Here is a 16,366-nt window from a genome sequence, read left to right as displayed (position 1 = left end):
ATGCTCAGTGCTCTGTGTGGTGGGGAGACCAGCCCTTGCCGACCAGGGCCCCAGGTCCAGTGATCTTGTGAGTGGGGTCTCAGTCCTGCACCAGGGAGGGGAGGGGTGAGGACTGGGACTTCTCTGCACATTAGGGGCAACTGCTTCTTCTGTGATGTCCCTGCCCCCCAAAGTTTTCCAGGACACAAATCTCCATTTTTATCACCAAAATAGTATTTGAAGTTCTCTTTCAAAGCGGGTCACACACATATTTGCGGGATGCTCAGAACAAGTTGAAACAGTGAGAACGTCTTTCCTTCACAGCAGGGTCAGAGCCTCACCCCCAGTGGCTGTGATGAACCAGACATTGGTCACCGAGTTCCTCATTCTGGGATTCTCAGAAACACCTCAGCTGCAAATGCTCCTCTTTCCTGTCTTCCTCCTCCTCTACATGGTGGCCCTCTCTGGAAACCTGCTCATCATGGTGGCCATTGGCTCCTGCCCTGCCTTGCACACCCCCATGTACTTCTTCCTGGTAAACCTGGCCGTGGTGGACATCCTCTGCACCTCCACGATCCTGCCCAAGCTGCTGGGCAGCATGGTGGCTGACAGGACCATCTCCTACGGGGGTTGCATAGTGCAGCTTTTCTCCTTCACGTGGTCTCTGGGAGCTGAGCTGCTGCTGTTTTCCGCCATGGCCTATGACCGCTATGTGGCCATCTGCTGGCCCCTGCGCTACAGCACCCTCATGGACTCCCGGGTTTGCAGGCTCTTGGCCGTGGCAGTGTGGACCATCAGCCTGGCCAACACTAGTGTGAACACCGGCCTCCTGCTGCACCTGCCCTTCTGCCATTCCAACGTGGTCGAGCACTTCTTCTGCGAGATCCCCCCTCTGCTGAAGCTCGCCTGTGCCCCGACACGCCTGAACGAGGCCATGGCCTTCACTGCAGACGTGATCCTGGCCTTGGGGAACTTCTCTGTGATCATGCTCTCCTACGGCTGCATCATCGCCAGCATCCTGCGCATCCGCTCGGCCTCAGGCAAGCGACGGGCCTTCTCCACCTGCTCCTCCCACCTCCTGGTGGTCTCCCTGTACTACTGCACTGTCATCTACACCTACATCCGCCCAGCATCCAGATACTCGTTGCACAAGGACAAGGTGGTGTCTGTGATCTACACTTCGGTGGCGCCCTCCCTGAACCCCCTTATCTACTCCCTGAGGAACACGGAGGTCAAAGCTGCCCTCCGGAGGCTGTTCTCCTGAGCTAAGGTCTGTGTGCCCAATGCCCAGGCCCCGCCACCTTCCCCGAAGGGTTTGGCAACAGGCAGTGATCCAGGGTGCAGCTTTCCCTAAAGTGAGATGTGTCCTAGTGTCCTGCTCCCTGAACGCACATCTCAATGTGCTGTGCAGCATCCATGGGGCCCAGCTGTGACACCACTGCACCCTGGGGCCCCAGGAAGCCCCTTATCTTCCCAGACGCTGGGTGTCCTGCCCTGTAGGGTCAAGGAGACCTGTGTGGCAGCTCTGTGGACTGAAAGGCACTAAATAGATTAAAGAAGTCATCAGTGTGGACATGGCCCTGTCCCCAGCCCTGGCTACCAATTTTCTCTCCAACATGCCTGTGCTCAAGGCAAGGGCTCAAGGCACGGGCTTTAAGTGGGGCCCGTGCCCCCCCACCCCCACACTCTCGAGGCTGTCTCGAGGCAGAGCCAGTGAGGGTGGCAGCTTGGGGGAGGATTTGTTTTTAGGAGAAGAGGTTCTGCCTGGAAACAGAGTCTCCAAGAGTTGTCTTTAAAAAAATGTTAGCACTTTTTAGAGTGATATTCTGACAAGGCTTTTTCAAGTCTGGAATATGGAGATGGTCATCAGTGTGGGAGGTGAACCAGGGTGGCTGTGCCCTGCCGTCTTCCGTCACAAACCAGAAACCTGTCGACCCTGGACCCGAGGAGGTTTGGGTTCCAGAGAATTTGGGCACCAGGGGAGGCCTGAGGGAAGCGAAGCTCCTCGTGGCCCAAACACCCCATTCCCCCTTGAGATCTAACTGTGCAGGGCTGGGACGGGGTGCAAGAACATGTGTAGTTTGGAAGCTCGTGGACAGAAATGGTCCTTTGATGGAACAGGGCTGTGACCCCCACATGCTCTGTCACCATGTTTCCAGGCCCGCCCTCCTCCACGTCGCCTTGTCTATCTCCCTCTACAGACTTTAAACTCTTTGAGGACAAGGACAATGTCCTGTTCACCTTCTTACTCCTGCACCAGGGCTGTTTGTCTAAATCAATTCACTTGCAAGCATTGTGCACCAGGCACATGGCAGGAACCCGGTAAATACCAGCTGACAGAATGGACCAATCATCCAGGGATGATTTCTACCAATTAGAAGTAGTTTTGGAAAGGCTGCACAGAAGCATGTTTGTGACATGGTTAGTCAGGGGGACAGTGACCATTCTCTTTATTTTTCCCTAATTGGAAATAAACTTCACATTTATGAGGTTTACAGAACCTGTGGAACCTGGGCAGAGCTATCAGGATGGTGGCCAGGGGCAGAGTTTGCAACACAGTCCTGGAGCCTCCAAGCTTTGCACAGGACACAGGAGGGTGGCTGGTCAGCACAGCCATGTTGGGACTGGCTGCAGCCACAGAGGTGGCTTAGCCTGCCTTGCTGCTCAGACCACAGTGGGAGACGGTTGCCAGAAATGCTCCCAGGGATAAACTCTGGGGCCAGAACTCTGCAGGAGAGGCGCCAGTTCCCACCCTCGGGTTGAGGGAGGCATTCTGCAGAGGGGAGGGTCTGGAGCCACCACGGAGGACCCCAGGCCCAGGGACCCCCAGCATGACTCACACCCTTAACTCGTATCTGCTCCTAGGTTTTCTGTTGCTCTGTGTGGTAGGGATTCTCTGAAAAAGATCCATGGGGTTTCTTACCTTTCCAAACGTGTATTTCATGCTAATAAAATTGGAAAACAAAGACATTTAAAAGGAGAAAGTAAAAAAGCAAAGCCTTTTAATTTCATCCAAAGGCTGGTGTGAACAATTTTTTGTTTGCCTATGTTTGCACATATACACAGACTTTAATAAATATAGAATAACTTTATACTTATTATTTTATAAACTGTTCCTTTCAGTTTAAAAAACACTGTGTAATCCTTTCCTTCTCATTCCAGGTTCTCCCAAATTAGTTCACATTGGAAGTGTTCACTTTAGTTACCAGCGTGTATACACAGGTTCAGAGGCTCACCAGTGCCTCAGACACATGTGCTAGAAATGTTGGCCTTCTCCCTCTTCTCAAGCCCCTGTGTTCAAATTATCAGCAAGTCTTTTGTTCTTTTCTTACTTCAGAATAAAATGTATGCATATTTAAGGATTTTTGGAAAAATTTGAATTAAAAAGGATACAGTGGGCTGTTTCTAGACTGTCAGTAGCCCTCACATAGATACCAATTACAATCTCCTGAATAAATATTTTTTAAATGTCACAACTCTTTCTAGCACCTGAGAGTGACCTAAACCAGGAAAATCTGGGTAGGAATAAACCTCGAACGAATGGAGTCACTGTAAATATCTCCTGCGTCTAAGCTCAACTGCTAATGAATTCAGAGCACTTATGACTCATCACCGGGCCATAGACCTGTTGGTCCAAGGTCTCAGAGGACAGAGATTGTGGCTGCCAGGCAGATGGAAATTGAGGATAAATGTCTCAGAAAAAGTCAAGAGCTTCTGGGGGTGGGGAAAGGTCTTCCAGCCATTGGCTGATACTTGAACTGTGCATGAAAAGGGGGCCCTGAAAGGAGACAATATCTGGCAGGCTCTAGTGGCTGATACATGAGCTACTTCTCATCATTGGACAGATGGAGTTTGAAATTCAAGTCCTCCCACATTAGAGGGGCTTGGTAAACACCTCAACATCTCCATTAAAACCCAAGAAGGGCCACACCTAAGGAATAAAGACTATGTCACAGGACCAAAGGTTTACCTTAAGACTAAGATCACTCAAATACAAATCAAAACCATAATGATGTGTCACCTCACACCTGTCAGAATGGCTCACATCAAAAAGACAAGAGATAATATGTGTTAGCAGGAATGTGGAGAAAAAGGAACTCTCTTGCACTATTGGTGAGGATGCAAACTGGTGCAGCCAGTGTGGAAAACACCACGGAGGTTCCTCAAAAATTAACATACAACTACCTCATCATGCAACAGTTGTACTTCTGGGTACATATCCAAAGGGATTGAATCAGAATCTTGTAGAGACACCTGCACTCCCGTGTCCATCACAACATTGCTCATAATAGGCAAGATGCAGAAACAACCTAAGCATCTGTTGGTGGATGAATGGATAAATATATGGCTCATATACAGTAGAATACTATTCACCCATGAGAAAGAAGGAGATCTGCCATTTATAAAACTTGTATGTACCTTGAGGACATTGTGCCAACTGAGGTATGTGGACAGAGAAAGATACATACTGTATGATATCTCTTATGTGTGGAATCTAAAAAAAAAAAAAAAAAAACAAAAAACAAAAAACAAGAGAAACAGACTGTAAGGTGAGGATTAGCAGGGGCTAGAGGGTGTGGGGTAGGAAATTGGAGAGATATTGGTCAAAGGGTACAAACTTCCAGTTATAAGATTAACAAGTTCTGGGGATCTAATGTACATCATGGTTATTATAGCTAATAATACTATTTACATACTTGAATGTTACTAAGAGAGTAGATCTTAAATGTTCTTACCACAAAAAAGAAATGGTAATTATTTGACATGATGGAGGTATTAGCTAATGCTCTGGTGGTAATATTTTACAATACACAAACTTTTCAATATACAAACGTATAAAATCAAGAGGCTGTACACCTTAACTTATAAATGTTTTATGTCAATTATATCTCAATAAATCCAGAAAAAATAAATTTAAAATAATGAGGGAAAAACTGAGGTCAAAACCAAAACAGAACTATCCTGACAAAATAAAAAGTAACCTCTAACAAACAAAACTAAGCCTCCATAAGATCCCCCAGTAATTTAACTCCACTAGAAGAAAAAGTCATCAGTCTTCACATGAAGGTAACATAATCGGAGTCTTTGTGAAGTTTCATTTACAAGGTCTAGTAGTCCAATATTACACATACAATAAAGAAGGCGTGTGACCAAAGACAGACAAAAACACAGTTGATACAATTAGACCTTGTGATGACCCAGATGTTGGATTTATCAGACAATTACTCTAAAGTAGCTATTTCCTATGTCATGGTTGCTTCAAAGATTTTCTCCCTTCCTCTCTCTCCTTTTTCTCCTTCTATTCTTACCATTACATGTGTGTTTCACCTTCTGCACTTGCCCCACAGCCTGAGGATAGTCTGCTTTTTTGTTTCAATCTTTTTCCTCTCTGCTTTGCGATTGTTGAAAATTCCACTGATTTATCCTGTAGCTCAGATATTGTTTTTTCCACCATGTCCAGTCTACTAGTGTGCCCATAAAAGACATTCTTCATTTCTGTTACAGTGATTTGTATATCTAGAATTTCACTTTTGTTCTTTCTTGGGATTCTACCTCTCTGCTTACATTGCCCACCTATTAATTAGAATTGTTTTAAATTCTTGGTCTGATCATTCCAACATCCCCGTCATGTCTGGTTCTGATGTTTGTTCTGTGTCTTCAATTTGTACTTTTTGTCTTTTGATATTCCAGTAATCCCTTTTTCAGAGGCAGCTATGATAGAACGGGTGAAGGGACTAGTGTAAGTAGGTCTTAAGAATGTGGTCATGATGCGGAGGCAGGAAAAGCCTTCTGCAGTCCTACGATCAGGTCTCAGTCTCTTAGTGAGTCTCTGCCAAGGGTATAGGCCATAAAAGTCTCCGGCTCCTGTCTGGCTTTGGTGTCCATGGCATTCCATTTCTATGCACCTCGGTTTTCAATTTCCATCCCATACAGTCAATTCCCCTAGCATGCACTGAGTCTCCAGACAGCATCAGGCCCCATTCTGAGGGGCCAGGATTGAGTGTGAGGGAACTAGCAGCTGGACCTGGTGGGGCCTCCGTTAAGAGGGTCACCCAGGAGCACGTGAGCATGCTTGTGGCTCAGTGACACGTGAAGTGTGTGTTCCTCTGAGAAAATCAGGTACAACTGTGGTGTCTTAGCCTTTCTAGTCTTCAATAAAATATATTAAATGAGATTTAAAAAAACAGCAATAAAACAGCAATAATGTAGAAATTCAACCTAAAAATGCCATCTTCAAGCCAGTGAACTTCACCTAGGAGGGGGAGGGGGAGGCCCTGGGGGCAGTGAGGTCACTCACTGATGATGGGAGGGTCAGAGCATTTGGGGGCAACGTGGTTTACAGGCCGAGAAGCTGAGCAGGGTGTTTTCCATCAGGAGCGTCAGAGCAAACTCAACAACAGCACCAGCAATCGCGTGTTCCTCCCCACGTCAAACATCATGCTTCTACGAGATAACCCATATTTCCCCAACTTCCCTTGAGCTTGTATGAGTACATATTGTGTCTTCAGGTCCTTTACCAGATGGTACTCATCTTCCATTCACGGCCCCACCACCACTGACCTCAGACGTGCACTGCTGTCTGATCAGCACCACACTCTGAAGGAGGATGATTAGACACTCTGTGCAGAGCCCCCACCTCAGGGATTTTACTGTCCAGGGCAGGGGGCTGCCTTTACACAAACAAAAACAAAAACAAAAATAAAAAACAAGAAAAGTGATGTCCTTGAAGCTCTGTAAGTGTTTGATATAAAATACCTAGATTCCAGGGGCACCCGTCAGGGACTCTAACCTCTCATGTAGGGCTATGGGTGGGGAAGTGCGATGTCAGAGGCAAGTGGCCTGGGGCACCTGGGGGGCTCAGTCGGTTAGGCGTCCGACTTTGGCTCTGGTCATGATCTCACGGTTCGTGGGTTCGAGCCCCGCCTCAGGCTCTGTGCTGACAGCTCGGAGCCTGGAGCCTGCTTCGGATTCTGTGTCTCCCTCTCTCTCTGCCCCTCCCCTGCTCTCTCTCTCTCTCTCTCTGTCTCTCAAAAATAAATAACATTAAAATTTAAAAAAAAAAAAAAAGAAAGCAAAGGGCCAGAATAACATATTCTTGGCAAAGCAAGAAGGGTAGGCTTCAAGGAGGCAGTTGGGATGAGGGGCACTCACAGAAGCAGGGCATGTGACAGGAGACTGCAAGAGGGCCAGCTGGGAGTGAGCTGCGTGTGTCTGAGACCAGCCAGCCAGAGCACAGTGACAGGAGACAGGGGACAAGAGTAGATGGGGAAGAGTCGGAGGACCTTCCAGGAGACACTTCCGTGCAGCCAAGGGCATGCGAGAACAAGGTGAAGGACGTCTGCAGAGAGTGAATGTTCGCTCAAGATGACCCTTCAAACCTTGAGCTGTGAGGGGACGTGACTTGCAGGCAAGATTGTTCTGCCTTTTTGCTTCTTTGATTTAATATGTGACCAGTGAGGGAAGGAGGCAGCCAGGAGGGAAAGTTCACTACGTGGGAGAGAGGGCAGAGCAGAGGAGGAGGCCTCTGAGGGGTGGGAGGGGGGACACCCAATGCAGAGCAGGGCCCAGGCCAGGACGGTGGAGAAGCCGAGGTCAGAGGGTGAGCAACTCTGCCAGACACCTGGTGGGCAGGGCCCAGCACAAGGGGTAGGCTGAGTGGGCCCCTAAGCCCCTGTGTGTACATCCCAGCAGAGTGGTGGCTGCAGGAAGCCTGGGTTGAAATGCAGTGGGGACTGGGCACGCCCTCTGTCTCCCCAAAGCTTGTGCTCTTACCACTCTACACTCTCACCTCCCAAACCATGTGCCCACCACTTCTCAAACACTGAGTCAGAACCGGTGGCAAGCCTCCACTGGGTCTCCAAATTAATCTTTATAACAGCTCTTCGAGGTAAGTTTATCCACACTCTATGAATGAAAAACTTCAGGCACCCATCCGCTAAGTCACTTGCCATGGTTTCTCCCTCCTGTCCACTCTCGTCAAGCTCCCCGGCGTCTGTTTTGTCTCTGGCATGAAGGCAGAAAGCCCCCACTGCTGTGCAGTCTCCCCAGACCGCAGTGGAGGGGGTGATGAGGACAGCGCTTCTCTGTTCGCTTCTCAAGGACCCGTGTGCCAACTGCACAGCCGTCCTGGCTCCTCCTCTCCCACCACACCCGGGGGCACCTGCCAACCTCCTCAAACGTCTCGAGACGTGGCCCAGCTCCACTGCCTCTACAATTTCTTCCTTGATTCCTACAAAACTGTTCACTTGTTGCCTTCCCTACAGCCCGGCCTCGATCTACTTCCCACGCTGGCCTCGGGAGGGTCTTCTGCAAAGCCACAGGCCGCCATGCCCTTGCTGCATTCTCATCCCTCTCGTGAGGCCCTGAGCTCCTTGCTCAGGCCCTTAGCTCCCCGTGGATGGAAAGAGGGAGGCAGGAGGAAGGGAGCTCCGTTAGCTGTGTGCCCAGGAACCTTGCCAGGCCCCTCAATGTGTCACTGGTTCCATTGGCAGCACTGGAACCAAGTTGCACTTTAGCTGAAGACACACGATGTTCCACAATCTGTTGGCTACGACGCCCATTAGATCCGGCAGGTTGCTCGTCTGCTGCCAAGTGTCTTCACCGAGGTCAGCTAGTGTGTGAGGACCCCTGGGCACCAGGCAGGCCAGTGGCCAGAGTCTCTGCAAGGCAGGTGCTTACGTCTCATACGTGGTGACTGCCGTGTCCACATCCACAGTAACAGATGTTGTCCCCACTCTGACCAGGTCACCTGTACCCTAACCTCCACTCCCCCGGCTGAGCTCTGCTGGCCTCTTCTGGACTGGACCTCCATGTGCCTCTATCTCCAAGAGAGCCACAATCCTGTGTCCACCCAGCAGGCAGGACAACATGGCCGTTTTGTCTGTGGGGTTTGTGCCTAGTCGGGGTTGGAGACACCGTCCATTGGCAAACAGACCACCATGATTCTGGGTGGACATGTCCCTGGGGCTCGGCGTGAGGGCGGTGGCAGGAGAGAAGGTGGGACAGTAGCAAGGCCCCAGGGTGGCGGATGGCAGCCCCCCGGAGCACTGAGCCCCACACTGGGGTGGGTTTAGCGCCCACCCCATACACTTGCTTGAGAATCGGCAACACGAGAAGAACAACTTGATTAGCTTGGAGAATTTTCTCTAAAATCCAAACACTGCTTACCGAGCAAGACTTCCCTGCCAAAGGAGTGGCTTCACCCTGAACTGGCCTCTGGGCTTTGCAACCCTGGGACTGGCCCAGAATCACCAGCGTCCAGCTCATCTCCCAGTGGGACAACCCCTGCCAAACACCTCATGCTGAAGAGGGTGCAGGCACGTGGAATATTACTCAGCCATGAAAAAGAATAAAATCTTGCCATTTGCAACAACGCAGATGGAACTGGAGAGTGCTGTGCTAAGCAAAGCAAGTCAGTCAGAGAAAGACAAATACCCTATGACTTCACTTGTGTGTGGAATTTAAGAAAGAAAACAAATGGGCAAAGGGAAAAAGAGACAGAGAGACAAACCAAGAAACAGACTCAACTACAAGGAACACACTGCTGGTCACCAGAGGGGAGGTGGGTGGGGTGGAGAGTGATGGGGATTCAGGAGCCCACTTGTGGTGTTGAAAACAATTAAACTCAAACACAGCACCCCACACCCCGCTCCAGAGAGAATGCCTCTGTGGGCCTCCCTTCTGGCCTTTCCCTCCGTCCACTGTTCCCTCTCTTCCACTTTTCCTCTTTTCTCTCAATTTAATTCACTATAATGACACACTCACAGGGGAACACATTCCCCCTGGAAACCCAAACATCAATAGCCAGAGCTGAAGGCCCTCGACCACCCCCAGCACCACTGTCGTGTGTCGTGTGTCCATAGAAACTGCTGCCTGTGTATTCGCGTGCCTGTGTTTATACAGAGAATTATAGCCCCTGCCTCATAATTTTCTTGTTAGCAGCAAGATATGCTTCTTGTTCTATAACTTGCCATTTTCAGTGTCTGGAAGACGGTGACTCGGAGACCTTCATCCTACCTGACGCGCTGCCCTGGTGAGAGGCGCCATAGCTTGGCCATGACCCAAACGGTGGTCTTCAAGGCATGCCTCGTTGTTGCTGTGGTTCAGGCTACAGTGAGGACAGGGAACGTCCACCACAGGCAACACCACGTGCCGGGCCGCAGACGCGGTTGCCGGGGCCGACAGCGCGGATGCGGAGTGACCACTTGAGAGCTACAGCATCTCCGTTTGGGCGCCAAGAAAGTTCTGCACCTAGACAGTGGTAACGGTCACATGATGTCAAGAACGTCCTCGGTGCCGCTGAGTTGTTCACTTTAAATGGTTAAGGGGCACCTGGGTGACTCAGTCGGTTAAGCGTCCGACTTCAGCCCAGGTCACCATCTCTCAGTTTGTGGGTTCAAGCCCATGTCAGGCTCTGTGCTGACAGCTCGGAGCCTGGGGCCTGCTTCAGATTCTGTGTGTCCCTTTCTCTGCCCTCCTCCGCTTGCGCTCTGTCTCTCTCAAAAATAAATAAACATTAAAAAACTTTTTACAAAATAAAAACAAAATAAAATGGTTAAAATAAGGACATGTGGGTGGCTCAGTTGGTTAAGCATCTGACTCTAGATCTCAGCTCAGGTCTTGATCTCACGGTCTTGAGTTCAAGCCCCACACCAGGATCTGTGCTGGGGAAGAATCCTACTTTAGAAAAAATGTAAAATGGTTAAAATAGTAAACTTTATGTTATGGGTATTTTACCACAATAAGGAAATGTAGAAATGCTGTGGGAGAATATTAAGTCACATACCCTTGAATAGATACAACCTTTATTTGCAAATTCTTTGTTCTGTTTTTGTTTTAATTTTTTTAATGTTTATTTATTTTTGGGAAAGAGAGACAGAGCACCAGCGGGGAAGGGCAGAGAGAGAAGGAGACCCAGAATCCGAAGCAGGCTCCAAGCTGGAGGCCCAGAATCACTTGTGGGACAACACTCCCAGCCTGGAGGCTGTGCGTGGGGCCACGTCCAGCTCTGCTCTGCCATCCACAGGCCCATGATGTGGGGCGATCCCCCCCTCGCTGCACTTGCTTTCTCCTCTGTACATGAGGGTCAGCACCATCACCTCCAAGGAGACTTCCAGTGCTGTGTTTCCACAAGGAACCAGCACTCGGAGTGTGCACTTGGCATTTCGTTGTCTGGCAGACATTCCCCACCACAGCCCCGTAAGGAAGTAAGTTCTTGTCTGCTGAACCTCGAGGAGGGACAGCTAATGTCAACACCTCTTGTCTCTGTCCATAATGCTACCCGCTCTGTGCTGCAGCCACCGCCCTCAGGTTCAGAGGCCCCCAGGACTTCTGAGTACCTCTAAGTGACAGGATCTGGAGCTGAGTCCCAGTAGGTTTACGAGTCCCTCACTCGCTGCGTCACACAGCAGCCTGGCTCTTTAAAACCAGGCCACCCTCGGCTCCGGCTACTGTCCCCCATCCTGAGCACAGGAGGACCCAGACAGTGCCTGCACAAGGGGATGTGGTTTGTTTCTTCTGAGTCAGTCCCAAGGGGACTCCCTCGGCAGTTTAAGGACCATCTGCAATGTTTCCAGGACTTGAGAAGAAGCTTCAATCTGCCAAAAAATTGTTTAAGTGGTACTGTGTATTTATTCTTGATTGTGAATTTCTTGCTATAGTTGGAGAGATTCACTTTACAAAATTAGTGGAATACAATGACTTAGATCATGAAAGTTTTTATTTTCTAGGTCGTAAGTTATTGAGCAGTTTTGAATTTTAAGGGGTTTAATCAGCTTCAGTGTTCACAGAGAGAGCAGGGCAGGGAAGGGAGTAGGGGCTAGGACTCTGTGGCTGAGGTCCACATACATGAGTTCTGCAGCTCAGGGCAGGTGCAAGGGCAGAGATGTGCCCCGTCCTCTCTGGACCACCAGCAGACGCCTCCAAATATCTGCCAGGAAGGCAGAAGACAGCACGGCTCTCTTCTGAGGTGGGTGCTGCCACACTTGTCACCTCTCCTGACCCCAAGGAAGTGAGACAGGCCCCCGGTTGCTCCCATCTCCCACTGGCTGACGCACCGTCAGTCCTGGGTTTGCGTGTGGTCACGTCCGTGGTGGCCTGCTGCCCCCCAGAGCCCAGTGCCCTTAAGTTCTGCCATTTCTGTCTGTCTGGGCCACGTACCCTGGCTGTGCCCTGGGAGGGTGTCGTGTGCAAGTCTGTCCTGGACATTAGGGAGAGTTTGAAAGCAACTGGCTTCTGCTTTTTGAGGGCATATGTTGTTATGATAAGTTGCAATTTCATAAACCAACAACTGACCACACACTGTCCAGGCTCAGTTCTTCTGTGGCCGGAAAGGAGAGCAGGGTGGGAGTTTTCTGCGTCTTCACAAGAGCGGAGGGTTTGCCCTACGGTGCTTCTATGTTCCCACTGCTCTCCTCTGACCCTCAGACTTCGGCCTCTGCTCTTCTTGGGCCCCTCATGTTCACAGCACAGCCCAACCCAAGGGCAGCAGATCAGAAATAGCTCATTCTGTGCACTTTTCTCTTTTCTGCAATGGGAAAAGCCTGAAAGGGTCTGACTTCAGGTCCAGTTGCCAGAATGATGTATTTAATGACACTTTCAAGAATGTCCCTATTAACACCACATTACTGCACAGAGCAGGAGCAGTATCTTCCTTCAGAAGATAGAGTGGCTACCCCATGCTTGCTGGTCTTTCCAACATGAAAATCCCTTGGGTTGTAAAAATGAGGATGCTGGGACCCATTCACACCTGATATTTTAAGCAGAAATATTTTTCTTAAGACTGGGTTGCCCCTGTGAACTTGGGGAAGGTTTGTACCTTTGCTGGACAAAGTCATCATTAGAACAGTGACAATACAACATGTCACCCGTTTGTCATAGGAAACCCTTTAAGAAGTGCTTTACTGACAGACTTAATTGGCAGACCACACAAGGCTGGGTTGTCTCTGGTTCACAGTGTCCTTCCGTTCAGGCAGATCTGGGCTTGGGATGGAAGAAAGAGACTCTCCCACTCAGCAGTAGGTAATACTGTCATCTGATCTGCAATAGGATTGCCTGTCTGAAAAGGGCCCCTGTGTCTGCACGTGTGAAGTATGCTTGTGGGGGGTGTGGTCCTGATACTGGGCCCAGTTAACAGGACGCTGTGTAACTCCATCCACTGGAGCAACTGTGTCTTTCTGAAATGTCCAGCCTTCTCCATGAGCCTGACATTCATGCACTTGTCATTTACAGGCTCATCCTTGAAATATCTCTTGTGTCTGTTTTCATACAACAAATATGATTAGGGAATATGAAATACATCTGCAGTTGTGCTAAGTTCCAAAGGGCCAGCACGGAATCAGCATGGACAAGGGCTACGGACAAGGTCACCCCTACAGAATCAGTTGATGCTGCCTTGACCTGGCCTTGGGTGTATCATTCCCAGGACTGGGCAGTCATAGGGGCAGAATCAGCAACACTGTGCTCTGGGAAACCCCTTGATCTGCTCCTTCTTTGTGTGTCTGCCCTGGAACCCTCAGCCTGGGACCTCCTCCTTGCTTCCAGGACTGCCTGAACCACCACTGGCCTTCCTCTTCTGGTCTTGACTCTGCCCACCAGCCTGGACCTCGTGTCTGTCCCCATTGGTGACTTACTCTCCCACCTGACTGCAGACCGCCCTGCCCTGAACCTGGGCTCCTGCTTCCCCCGGCAGCAGCCCCTGTCCCCTAAGCAGAGCCCAGGCTCCATGTTGGGGTCTGACGTTCACTTAGGTGGAAGCTCCCATCTGGGGCAGCTCATCAGGGGATGTGCAGAGGTTGGGGGACCAGGCAGAGGGAGCAGGATAGGACACTTTGAGGGAGAGGGGAGAAGAGCAGGGGTGAGGCTGGACACTCCCTGGCCAGGATGGGACATGGGGACACTTTAAGGCCCACTGTGGATGCTGGATATCATGCTCCTGAAGGGCTCTAGCAGGGACAGGGTGAGGTCAGACAATCACTGTGGGAGACCACTGCACCAGGCAGGGGCGTGGGTAGTCCTGAGCACAGGGGTGTGGGGGGCGGGGAGGTAGTCCTGAGTGTAGGGCCGTGGGGGGTGGGAGGTAGTCCTGAGTGCAGGAGGTGGAAGGGTAAGTGCTCCTACCCGTTTCCCTGAGAGGAGCTTGTTAGCTGGTGATGCCTGAGTCTAATGAAATAAGAAATTTGGTAAATTCCGGGAGAGTCTGACATATGAAGGTATCTTGACCAGAAAGAGTCTGGACAGACCAAAGCCCATGAGTAATCAGATGCTGGTGACACAATTCCCGCTGCAGGGCTTCTCAGAAGTGCTGCCGTTCCAGGCTCTCCTCTTCATTCTCTTCCTCTGCCTCTACGCCGTGGCACTCTGTGGCAACTCCCTCCTCGTGGTGGCCGTCACCCTCAGCTCCAGGCTCCACACCCCCATGTACTTCTTCCTGGCCAACCTGTCTGTGCTGGATCTTGTCTGCACATGCATCATGGTGCCCAAGGGATCCTGGTGGCGGAGAAGAGGAGCATCTCCTACTGGGGCTGCATGGCCCTGCGTGGTCGTGGGCGGTGGCAGGGGAGGTGCTGCTCTTCACTGCCGTGGCCATCTGCCAGCCACTGCACTACGGCTCCATGATGAGCCCCAGGGTGTGTGCAGCGCGGGCTGGAGTTGTGTGGGCATCAGCATGCTTGGCGCTGGAGTCAATGCCTGCCTGATGTCACGGCGGACCTTCCATGGGCCCAACGTGATTGGCCACGTCTTCTGTGGGATCCCTCCTCTGCTGCTGCTCTCCTGCTCCTCCACATATGTGAACAACATCATGGCAATTATAGCTGACGTCTTCTTTGCCATGTTGAACTTCCTGCTCACCATGGTGTCCTACGGGTTCATCACGTCCACCATCCTGAGGGTTCGAACAGCCGAGGGGAAGCAGCGGGCCTTCTCCACCTGTTCCTCCCATTTCATTGCAGCCACCTTGTACTACTTCACCATCATCTACACCTACCTGAGCCCTGGCTCCAGCCACTCCCCAGGGACGGGCAAGGTGGTGGCTGTGCTTTACTCCACTGTGAGCCCCACCTTGAACCCTCTCATCTACAGCCTGAGGAACAAGGATATCAAGGCAGCTCTCAGGAAGATCTTGATGCACATGGCCAAAAATCTGTAAATGGGCAGTTTCTAAAGTTCGCGTTCTTTGTTGCTCTCTGACCCCTGACTCTTATGTGTCCTACTTGTTATAAATACCCTCTTTCTATGTGAGTTGCCATTGACACCTTCAAAACAGTTTTGTTGAGGAAATATTCCTCTGTGGATTCTCCACAGCATCCCAGTGAGATGTGGCTTTCGGCCGCCTGTTACTGAAAGTTTGCAATTCCCGGAATATGACACACATTAACACATAACAGATGCATTGGTTCCTTCTGAGATCCCTGGGATTGCTCACCAACCCAGAGTCTCTGCCTATGTCTTATTGACCTTCAGGAGGTGGGAGCTGGCTCAGTTCCATTAAAAGTGCCCCTGTATAGCTGCCCAGAGTTCTGCTTAGGCCACGTGGGTCTCGGTCCTGAACCGCCGAGGATGTCTCTCCTACAATAGGTGCTTTTGTGTGCCAACCTGACTGGGCCGCAGCACACCAGACAGCTGGTCAAACATTATTTCTGGGTGTGCTTGTGAGGGTGTCTCTGGAAGAGATGAACATTTGAACGGGAAAACTGGATAAAGAAGACTGTCCTCACCAGCAGGGATGGGCATCATTCAGTCCATTGAGGGCCAGAATAGAACAAAAAAGGGAAGGAAGAGTATACTTGCTTCTTTGGCTTTCAGACCCAGAATCAGACTTACATGTTGCCCCCCAACTTACAGGCCTTCAGACTTGGACTGAATTAGTCCATCAGTTCTTCTAGGTCTCCAGTTTACAGATGGCTGGTAGTGGGGACTTCCATAACTGCATGAGCCAATTCAATAATGAGCCTCCATACGTATGTATATGTGTATTGTACGCTATATTGTATAATGCCGTTCATGTAATTACACATATATTAGTTATACTATGTTATACACATGTGTGTATGTGCATATTATGTATATGTGTGCGTGTGTGTATAAATCATCATAAGCCCAGAAGTATGTATATCTCCCACTGGTTCTGTTTCTCCAGAGAACCCTAAGACATCCCCCTTCCCATCTAATGATGGCCCTAGAATCTCTGGTCCAAGGATAGGACAAGAACCTCATGACCCAAGGCAACATGCCTCCTTGAGTCTTGTGGACACATTATTCCTGCACGGAATGCTATTTGCCTGGTTAGCTCATGCTCTTTTCACATCCCAGCTGCATGTTAAATCCTAAGTGATTTCCCCCTAACCAGACTGAGTCAGCTCCCTCCACCGTCTGCCCTCCTAGTGCC

General features: G+C 50.2%; 1 protein-coding gene and 1 pseudogene across 1 annotated transcript; both read left to right on the top strand.

Annotated features, from left to right (window-relative positions):
- The first annotated feature begins 331 nt into the window (after window positions 1-331).
- On the top strand, window positions 332-1,243 carry LOC109256719 (olfactory receptor 13G1-like). The gene has a single exon (XM_019432265.1). It carries the CDS (start codon window positions 335-337, stop codon window positions 1,241-1,243), a length of 909 nt encoding a protein of 302 aa, XP_019287810.1. The 5' UTR covers window positions 332-334.
- A 12,984-nt stretch (window positions 1,244-14,227) lies between these two features.
- Window positions 14,228-15,127, top strand: LOC109256680 (olfactory receptor 13A1-like; annotated as a pseudogene).
- The last annotated feature ends 1,239 nt before the right edge of the window (window positions 15,128-16,366 follow it).

Source organism: Panthera pardus, unplaced genomic scaffold, assembly GCF_024362965.1.
Source record: "Panthera pardus isolate Hobbes unplaced genomic scaffold, ASM2436296v1 HiC_scaffold_22, whole genome shotgun sequence".
In the NCBI taxonomy this organism is placed as follows: domain Eukaryota; kingdom Metazoa; phylum Chordata; class Mammalia; order Carnivora; family Felidae; genus Panthera; species Panthera pardus.
The sequence above is the reverse complement of the archived record's forward strand: the minus strand, read 5'-3'. Positions and strand labels throughout refer to the sequence as shown.

Coding starts and splice junctions, on each gene's coding strand:
- LOC109256719 (XM_019432265.1), top strand. CDS start 335: ATGAACCAGACATTGGTCACCGAGTTCCTCATTCTGGGATTCTCAGAA.